The sequence below is a fragment of the Pseudophryne corroboree genome, chromosome 11 (assembly GCF_028390025.1).
Source record: "Pseudophryne corroboree isolate aPseCor3 chromosome 11, aPseCor3.hap2, whole genome shotgun sequence".
Classification (NCBI taxonomy): Eukaryota; Metazoa; Chordata; class Amphibia; order Anura; family Myobatrachidae; genus Pseudophryne; species Pseudophryne corroboree.
Genome location: NC_086454.1, coordinates 318,990,750 through 319,001,682, shown reverse-complemented (window position 1 = coordinate 319,001,682; position 10,933 = coordinate 318,990,750). Strand labels below are relative to the sequence as shown.

General features: G+C 43.5%; 1 protein-coding gene across 4 annotated transcripts in view; it reads right to left on the bottom strand.

Moving 5' to 3' along the window:
• Window positions 1-2,530: 2,530 nt before the first annotated feature.
• The window catches only part of KIAA0513 (KIAA0513 ortholog), a 122,810-nt gene continuing 114,407 nt past the window's right edge, over window positions 2,531-10,933 (bottom strand). For all 4 annotated transcript variants that reach the window (XM_063945676.1, XM_063945679.1, XM_063945677.1 and 1 more), the window contains 3 exons: window positions 9,839-9,919; window positions 7,564-7,658; window positions 2,531-6,442 (listed from right to left, as the gene is read on the bottom strand). In XM_063945676.1, coding sequence (XP_063801746.1) covers window positions 6,393-6,442; window positions 7,564-7,658; window positions 9,839-9,919 — 226 coding nt within the window. In that variant the 3' untranslated portion in view covers window positions 2,531-6,392. The remainder of the gene's footprint in view (window positions 6,443-7,563; window positions 7,659-9,838; window positions 9,920-10,933) is intronic.

Here is a 10,933-nt window from a genome sequence, read left to right as displayed (position 1 = left end):
GTTTTACGTATGGTAGATTCGTCAACAGAGATGTTAGCATGTGCCAGAGATTTCTGTAAGTCTTTAGCTGACACTCTAGGATTCTTCTTCACCTCATGGAGCATTCTGCGCTGTGCTCTCGCAGTCATCTTTACAGGGCGCCCACTCCTAGGGAGAGTAGCAACAGTGCTGAACTTTCTCCATTTATAGACAATTTGTCTTACCGTGGACTGATGAACATCAAGGCTTTTAGAGATACTTTTGTAACCCTTTCCAGCTTTATGCAAGTCAACAATTCTTAATCGTAGGTCTTCTGAGAGCTCTTTTCTGCGAGGCATGGTTCACATCAGGCAATGCTTCTTGAGAATTGCAAACTCAAAACTGGTGTGTGTTTTTTATAGGGCAGGGCAGCTTTAACCAACACCTCCAATCTCGTCTTATTGATTGGACTCCAGACAGTCTGACTCCTAATTCAAATTAGCTCTTGGAGAAGTCATTAGCCTAGGGGTTCACATACTTTGTCCACCCTGCACTGTGAATGTTTACATGGTGTGTTCAATAAAAACATGAGAACATATAATTGTTTATGTGGTATTAGTTTCAGCAGACTGTGTTTGTCTATTGTTGTGACAGATGAAGATCAGAACACATTTTATGACCAATATATGCACAAATCTAGGAAATTCCAAAGGATTCACATACTTTTTTTGCAACTGTATATATATATATATATATGTTTTTAAACATGCAAGCAAAATGCAGCTTACTTCTCCATGTAACCCCAAAATCCTGGCACCTTTACTTTAGCAGTTATTTAGAGGATATAATATTGGGATCCCGACAGTCAGAATACCGACAGCGGCATCCAGACAGCTACCAGATACGTCTAACCTCCTACCTCTCTAACGCTCCCTCCCTGGTGGTGCCTAAACCTAACTACCCCCTACCCCGCAACCTAACCCTCCATCCCATGCAACCTAAACCTAACCTTCTGAGGTGGTGCCTAACCCTCCCTGCAGCCTTACCTTAACCCTCCCTGCAGCCTTACCTTAACCCTCCCTGCAGCCTTACCTTAACCCTCCCTGCAGCCTTACCTTAACCCTCCCTGCAGCCTTACCTTACATCGATAGTGTGGCTGCTATATTGGTATGCGTTCATGATCCCGGCTGTCGGGATCCCAGCAGCCGTACTACAGACGCCAGAATCCCGAGGAGATCAGGATCCCGATGATGATATCCCGACAGTCAGGATCCCGAAGGTAAGTATGCACTGACAGCTTAGGTTTACAGTGCGGGAGGTTGGGTAGGTTAAGGGTACAGGGTGGGGGTGGTTAGGGTTAGGCTGCAGAGAGGGGGGGTAGGGTTAGGCACCACCGGGGTAGTGTTAGGGTTAGGCACTAAGGGGGGAGGGTTAGGTTTAGGCTTGCAGGAAAGGGGGGTGGTAGGTTTAGCACCACCAGGAGGTTAGGGCTAGGCACCATTAGGGGAGGCTAGGCTGCAGAATGGGAGGGTTAGGGCAGGGAGGTTAGGGTACCCTGCGCACCCTTGTCGGCACTGCCGCGTTCAGGATGCCGACGTCGGTATACTGAACGCCGGCATCCCAATCGCCGGCTATTCATACTGAACCCGCTATATTATATAAAGTAGCGCACCTCTATATTTACTTTACTTGTTTAATTTGGACTGCAGCAGAAAGTAAAGAGGAAAACAAAACAGTTCCATTTAATCAAATCTGATTTGTTTTTAAATAGATTTTATAAGGTAAATGTAACTTTTCCATTATTAGGTGTCAAAATACAGTGGGGCAGATATATTAACCTGGAGATAAGGAAGTGATAAAGCAGTGATAAGTGCAAGGTGATAAACGCACACACCAGCCAATCAGCTCCTAACTGTCAATTTGCATATTGGAGTTGATTGGTTGGTGCATTTACCACCTTGCACTTATCACTGGTTTATCACTTCCTTATGCCGTTTCCAGGTTAATACATCTGCCCTATTATTTGTTACATTATTATATTGTGTACAAATAGGGGACTGTGACTTTTGCGTTGATACCTAAAACTATCATATCTACAGTATAGTGGGGTGCAAGTATACACAGTTGTTACTATGGACGTAAACCTGGAACAAATGCTAGTCACGGACAGCTGGACACATATGGATGTAATTGCACTTTGTCATGCATGTGTTCTATCCAGCATATGGTACAACTCTACATGAGCACCAGTGTATACAGTTAATAAACAATAATCTGCAAGCATCAGCAGGTGTAGAATAATTCCCTTTTATAGGCATGTCTATCTCCCATCTTCTACAGCAGTGAGACGGACAACAAATATCCTGTTTAACTTACTCCAACCCGCAAAGCCAACCTTCCTTTGTGCAATTTCTTTTAGGGCATTATGTATTGTGCATTCGCTGCTTTAATTTCTGCTACAAAGCTGTCCACTGCAATACCTATCTACTGAACAGTAAGAGCCAGGTGGGTGCAGATGGTAGATTTATAGACCCCAATAATTCAACACCACAAACTTGAGTCTGGACAAGAATTTATTACTCAACATGGTTTTATTACTCAAGCCACAGCTAATACAGTGATATAATACTCATTTCCCACACACAACGTAAGTATGGGGCATATGTATCAAAGCTTAGAGAATAGATTAAATACCAACCAATCAGCCCTTGACCATTTACAGGCTGTGTTTGAGAAAAGGACAATAAAGAGCTGATTGGTTGATACCTTATCTATCTCAAATTTCTCTTTATCCAAGCTTTGATACATATAACCCAGTGTCTCCACAGACAACAGCTCTTCCTTCTCATCCAACACTGGGACTTCAGGAGGTTGTGGTGGATGAGTGGTCTGCTTCACCAGCACAACAATCCTTTATGGCTTCTGGTGACTCCAGTTCATGCAAACCTCCATATAACAATGATATCTTAAGTGGACAATTCCACCTTTATAATGAGAAATTTGACAAGAGAACCCTATTGCACTTTTGTTATCCTTACCTTAATTAAAGGGGTTCCGCATCTGGGACAACCGCCTCTGTCCTGTTGGAATTTTTGATCAAATACAGGATCCCACAATGCATATTGTGAGCTCCAAAACCTGCTTGTCTTCATTAGGCAACATCAGTATTACCCGGCCCCAAACAGAACAGAGAAGAGTGTCCCAGGGGGGCGGGAGACGGATAAAACTTAGGTAAGGAGGACTAAAGAGGAGAGAGTTTGTTTTCAATAATTTTCAATATAAAATTATTCTTTAACAACAACTTCCATCTATCAGAAACCGACCTGCACTGTAATAAACACTTCCCCAGGCTGACAAGAGACAGATGTATGGTAATCCAGGCAAAGAATAGTTGCCAAGGCAGCAGATTAGATGGCGGCCGTGCTTGGCCCAATCAGCCATGCTTGCTTCCACTGTACTTCCTGAGTTATACTCCCACCCAGAGCATAGGATGCGTGCCCATAGCGGTACCACTGAGAATAATAATCATCTCCGGAACTGTAGGGGTACTGGATCTCCACAGCTGTAGTAGCGTGGGGGAATATATTAGATTTAAGCAACGTTCCCTTTAACTCAGAGAGCAATGATAGACAACAAGCTCCAAGAGGAGGCTTAGATCTCAAGAGTCTCACATCTGTCTACAATAATGCAATAACAACCTGAAATTACACGTATATACGATCAGCCTCAAGGTTACACTTCTGGCTCTCGCACAAGGACACCTGAGCCATAATTTAATGGTTTCACCCTCTCATTACTGGGAAGGGCAATAAATCCAGACAAGAGTCTGCACCCTCACAGAACGATTTCTGTTATACGTCTTAGCACGTATTAAATATTGCCAAAAACAAAGGTAAATATAGAAAATTACAATTATTTTGTTGTGTTCAGTATCTGCTGATTGCCTGCAGGTTGTGCTGTTTGTTGCTGATGCCAAGCAACAGAGTGCAATTACACCCCCTGCAGGCTCTGGGAAGATACTGCACACTAATAGCCCAAGTTATGCTTTTAGTGTGAATTGCTCTTGTCACTTATACACAATCGAGTTGCAATCCTCTGCACTGGACCGCAGTTTTTCATTAGTTGACATAAGTTTAAAGATAGCTGCCCCCGTCATCAGGAGGAAAGTTAGTTTATTTAGGAACCGTTAAACTGTGCCTTTTCGGGGGAGTATAGGGGGTTCTAATCACAAGAAAGAGCTTCAAAAGGGTTTAAAAAAAACCCCAAACACTTCTCATGAGGCTGCCATGTGACTATCTCAATCTAGTAGCCCAAATAATCCAGAATTATTGCTTTGCCTTGCTCAGTAAAGTGGCAAGTTTGACGGAGAGATCACCATTCAAGAAGAGGAATGAACCAGAAGACTATATACCGCACACACAGACTCATATAATCACATCAGCTAGCAGCACAACACGAATGGCCACACATCACTGTACTCACAGATCACTGCTAAAACACAGACAGGCAATGTAACAGATACAAAGTAACACGTACAAAACAATGCACAAAGTGAATTACTCAATAATACTTAAAATTTCACATTTCACGCAGGTTAAACTTGGCCCCAATCATCATTATCAATGTATGCAAAGTAAATACAGAATTAACAAGGAATACACATAAACATACACAATGCATGGGAACGCAGCAGTAAACAAACCAACACAAAAGACCCCGGATAGTTAACGTTCGCCTAACACAGGCGGGGCAGCCAATTTGTGGGCTCAACCAAGATTCAACCAATGAGGTACCAGGAAATAGTAACTCCTCATGCCTCACCGAAATTACTAATTCCCAGTGAACAGAGCATTATTATGATCATTGGTTCAGATCACAAAACAATGGTGCCCCCACTGTATGTAGTAAAAGGTGCACTTACAGTTTCTATCAATGTAACAGGCAGTAGGAGTGATATTGGGTATCACCTTGAACACAGGTGGAGCCCCAGATACAGTGCTCGCTTGGTAAGGATAGGAGAAAAGACTTTTAGAACTATGCTGCTTTAGAACAGGTGATTAAACCTAAAGTTTGAGGCAATGGGGGTAATTCCAAGTTGATCGCAGCAGGAATTTTGTTAGCAGTTGGGCAAAACCATGTGCACTGCAGGGGAGGCAGATATAACATGTGTAGAGAGAGTTAGATTTGGGTGGGTTATTTTGTTTCTGTGCAGGGTAAATACTGGCTGCTTTATTTTTACACTGCAATTTAGATTGCAGATTGAACTCACCACACCCAAATGTAACACTCTCTGCACATGTTATATCTGCCTCCCCTGCAGTGCACATGGTTTTGCCCAACTGCTACGATCAACTTGGAATTACCCCCAATATGGGAACATTCACAAACATATGGGTAAAATTGTCTTTGTGCAATGTTCTTCTACAGGCAGGAAGTCTTGTGCATGAGTTTAATGCTTCCCTCACTGCCTTAGCTCAAATAGTTCACATTGCTGTAACTCTATGGCGCCAGGTAGCATAACGACCACTATATATTATATAGGCTCATTTCCTACAGGTTATAAATTATAACGATGCTACCATTCACAAGGAGCTGGCTGAGCGCTTTAATACAGAGGTGATTTAAAATATCCATACAAACTACAGGAGCGGATGTTCCTTATGAACACTGGAATGATCACTGGCTACTTATATATACAATATATAAAGGGGTTCAGACATGTCATTATTGTATTATAAATATATAATGTTTGATCTAGAGCAATTCCAAAAACGGTGGCTTATTTCTAAGATCCGGTGTTCCCTCTATTACATCGCCGCCTGCTTTAAAAATATATATACACATTTATTTTCTCTAACAGCTTTTATAACTCACAGAGCGCCAAGTATCTATAATAAATATACATCTCTAAAACATTCAAAACAAATGTATACATTATAATTAACATATCTTTTGGAAATATATTCAGTGTGGCAGGGACTGTCCGGACAGATCTACACACAAGAAAAGTGACACACGCTGCACTTTCCTATTACAGTAGGAAATAAACACAACAACCTTTTTCCCAGCCAAATACGGTAATGACGTGCAGTGCCGGGAGGAAAGGGGTTAAACATCGGAACCCATTTCCTGCTTATAAAAAAATAAAATACAGAAATGCAGGTATCTGTTACACAAACACTGTGGTTTCCCTTCCCACTAGGTATACAGACAACACTCTTATCAAATACTCTGATTTCCATAAGTAGACAAAAGACTCCTTTACAAAATATATACTTTGCACTTTTCCCCCAGATTGCCTATGATTGCCTCCACCGGTCAGAGATGTTGCTATATAGGGCAGCGTCAGGACCGGCACGCAGATTCACCAATCACGCAGCTCTCTTTATCCAATACTGGGATATAGCGCGGGACTGCGCTCATCGTCCCGGACTCTATTCCAAGGCCATTTGCTCAATGTGGTCTGTCAGCTGCTTAAATTTATCTGAAAGATATCGCGTGCAAAACAGTAACGATGACATTAGAATCAACAAGTTCTGATTAAAGTACATTTAAATGACCCATAGTATTTGTACAGATAGTCTTTCAGAGTGAATCCTGTTTTATGAACGCTCTGTTTTACCTTTACACATACTGTATAGCCAGATGTCCCTCCCGAATTCTAAGCCCGCTATTTAGGCTTAATGGGTGATAGTGGCATATTACCAGCCAAGGAGATTTCAGTAAGGATCTGGCACTACTGAGTACAGTTTAGGTCTTAAGTTCCCAGCAATCAACACTGGCAGACAGCATATCCACATACTGTGGGCTTATATACTAGCCGCCAGGAACAGGAGAGTGTTGTGTTGTATACAAGCTAGTAAACGAGGAGTGAGGATTCTATACTGTATATTAGCATCCCAGGAATGCAGTGAGTCCTGTACTGTGTATTAGCTACCAGGAATGGAGGGTATCCAAGGCACAGTCTTTCACCCCACTACAACTGATGTTTGGGAAGCAGAGCTTATGCCATCATATACACTTTCAGTATCCACACGGACACCAATATCCAGTTGAAATAAAGTCTGCTGACGCTAGCCCACCTCCACTGTCTCATAACAAACCTCAGCTGACTATGAGTGTGCCTTACTACAGCACAGAGTGCAAAGTGCCTTTAACCATTGGAGCCCTAGGGAGCAGGTAACAGTGCATCATCAAAACAAAAAATGGATGGGCCCTTAGTCCCTGGAGGCCCTTAGGCTTCAGCCTCGTCAGCCTAAAGGATAATGCGGCCCTGAGGGTGTCATGTATTGTATATTAGCCACAAGGAAGTAATTAAATAATATTGTTAGCTGGCCAGCTGTATTATATAATTAAAAGGCAAAGAGTCCCAGCTGCCTGTGCAGACACCGATGTAGAGAGGACATGTCCAGCTAATATGTATCATTAGGAGTAGAAACTCACTACAGTACCAGTCATGTGCAATCGGATAGATTTTATACCACGTTACTTGAGCCATTCAAAATGGTGAAACACCCAGGTTTAAACAAATTGCTTAATAAATGTTAATTAACTGCTTTCATCACAAAAAGAAAAGAAAATGAAAAATACTGTTGAACATCTCACCATCGTCCAGGCTCCCAATCACTGCCTGCTTCTTTAGGAAGTCGCTGCACAACTTCTTACTCAGCCCAAATGCCAACATGTTGTGTGTAAACGTCCTAAATAAAGAGACCATAATGTAAGAGAGATTGAGAGAGAGAGACACAAACACACACAGGCAGAAGAGTGACCGCGAGAAAGAGGAAAAGACACTGGAGCAGTGAGAGAGAGAGAGAAAGAAAGAGAGAAAGAGAAAGAAAGAATGTGCAACAGGAGAAGTGTGGGTAGAGAGGGGGTTATTCAGACCCGATTGCTCGCTAGCAGTTTTTGGCAGCGCTGCGATCAGATAGTCGCCACTTACAGGGAGTGTATTTTAGCTGTGCAAGTGTGCGAACGCCATGTGCAGCCGAGCAGTACAAATAAACTTTGTGCAGTTTTTTGAGTTGCCCAGGACTTAGCCGCTGCGATCACTTCAGCCAGTTCAGGACCGGAATTGACATCAGGAACCTTCCCTGCAAACGCTTGAACACGCCTGCGTTTTTCAAACCACTCCCAGAAAACGGTCAGTTACCACCCACAAATGCCTTCTTCCTGTCAATCTCCTTGCGATCGGCTGTGCGAATGGATTCTTCGTAAAACCCATCGCACAGCAACGATCCGCTTTGTACCCGCGTGACGCACCTGCGCATTGTGGTGCATACGCATGCACAGTTCTGACCTGATCGCAGCGCTGCAAAAAACGCTAGTGAGCGATCAGGTTTGAATTACCCCCAGAGCGTTAATGACAGATTGAAAAGTGATGAGACAGAAGGGTGAGTTGAGAGAGAGAGAAACAGACGGGAGAGTGCAAAATACTTTTATTACAACATGTGTGGAGGCCATAATAAATATATATATATATAAATATATTTAAAGTACTTTGCTTATATCTGTTCCCAGTGCAATAGCAACTGTGCAAGGGGATGGGACAGACCTAACTTCTACTGCAGAATATACACTGTATGTAAAAGGCATATGATTTACTTTACTAATGCAAAGGCGGAATCCTAAGGACTCTAAAAGGTCCTTACACACTAGGTGATTCACTCCAGGAAACGATATTGCATAGGGTTTCCCCTCCCCTCCCGGTCCGCTGACATACGATATTGCAAGCGATATTGGGGGTCATTCAGACCTGATCGCATGCTAGGATTTTTTGCTGCGCTGTGATCAGGTCAGAACTGCGTATGCACCACAATGCGTAGGCGCGTCGCACGGGTACAAAGCGGATCGTTGCTGTGTGATGGATTGTACGAAGAATCCATTTGCACAGCCGATCGCAAGGAGACTGACAGGAAGAAGGAGTTTGTGGGTGGCAACTGACCGTTTTCTGGGAGTGTTTGGAAAAACGCAGGCGTGTCCAAGCGTTTGCAGGGAGGGTTCCTGACGTCAATTCCTGTCTCGGACAGGCTGAAGTGATCGCAGCTGCTGAGTAAGTCCTGGGCAACTCAGAAACTGTACAAAACATTTTTGTACCGCCCGGCTGCACAAGCGTCCGCACACTTGCAAAGCAAAAATACACTCCCCTGTGGGCGGCGATTATCTGCTCGCAGCAGTGTAAAAACCCCCTAGTGAGCGATCGGGTCTGAATGACCCCCTTTGTACAGTGACATCACGTCGTGACCGGCCCGTGCATGCAGTTTTGGACGATAAGTCCAAATTGAGCTGCAAGCACAGCCGACGAAGGGGGGGGGGGGGGGGGCAATAACGATGAGGGGACCGCACATCGTCCGTAGCACGCACACTGGGCGATATCACAAACGGTATCACTCAGAAGGCTGATACTGAGCGATATTGTGTGTGATATCACTTAAGTGTGTATGGACCTTAACAGTGCCCAGCTGGGAAACATAGACCAACCTTAGGTATTCAATACTGACGTAATTATGTAAAAGAAATTACTTAATGGGCTGCCACTGGTTTTGTGGAGTAAAACATCAGTACTCCCACTGGGTGTGGTATACAAGTTTGACAATCACATTGTCGACATGCCCCATGTTCCATGTTGACAAGAGAATGCGACACAGTCTGAAAGTCAACGTTGTTAATCTTGACAGGGCCTAAAGTTGACAATATGGCCACATACCCCCCTAAGACACTGTGTTCATACATGGCCACTTATCGTCTTTTTGGAAATTCAATTTCCCTTGAGCAGCACAAACCCCATAAACTTTACTAAACATGTGCACAAACAAATGAATAAAAAATGTGATTGCATACGCCTGTATTTCCTTTGTGTCACAGTAACAATAGAACATACCCAAGTTGCCCGAACGTTATGTTCTCATTGAACTGCAAGCTGTCGTCGCGCTCCTCCTGGGTCATGTGATACCACCGGTCTCTGCCAAGTTGCAAAACACATTACATTTATACATAACAAGCAGACGCCTGTAGGACAAGGGCAGATAAAGACTGTCGCTGGCTGTTACACTACAACTCCTATCAGGATGAAGCCGCTTGTAGGGGATTGTAGTACAGTGGGACACATAGGCAACTCAAATAGCATTATAATATAAAAGGGTATTTAATAGTTCCACAACAACTAGAGGGCTCAGTATTCAATACCCTTGCAATAGAATGGCGGATGCAATGTAATACTCCTTTTCCACCCACATGCAATTCACATGCATCAACCCGGGGATTTCTGTCGGTGGAAACGGCTACCTCATAAAAAAAAAAAACAGAGGCTGCAGTGTAAATGGGTAAGCACTCGGGTCTTGCGTACAACATGGGGAGAGACGGATTTCCCGGTGATTGGAGATGATGTAATATTTGAGAGACTGCACCCCTGTGCTGTGTGAACGGCGCCCATTCAAGAATAACCGGGGTCGGAGCTGCTGGGAACGGGGTCCGTCCGGGGTCTGACCCAGGACTTTACTGGAAAAGGGATTTAACGGATGTGTAAACGTGCCAGACAGACCAATACTAGGCCTAAAACTATTTATGGCAGAGGTTCCAAAACTAGGTTCTCAAGCCACCGGACAGTCCAGGTTTTAAGAATATCCATTCTTCAGCAAAGGTGACTTAATTAGTACTTCAGTCAATTTGACCATGGATATCCTTAAAATCTGGACTGCTAGGGTGCCTTGAAGACCGAGTTTGTGAACAATCGGTTTAGAGGGATGAGGAGAAAGTTGATAAATTGGGTTGTACAGTTAATACAGAAAGAGAGAGCAATATCTGACAACAGGAGCTGCTGCCGTCACCCCACTATATTATCTGCTATAAAGACTTCAAAACTAAAATAAAAAAAACCTGAGAGATAAAAAGAAGATAATTTCCCTGCGCTTTGTTGCGAGGTGTAATTAGCGAGTAGCACTGATGAAGGGCACTCATTACCATTGCTGTAGGGCTG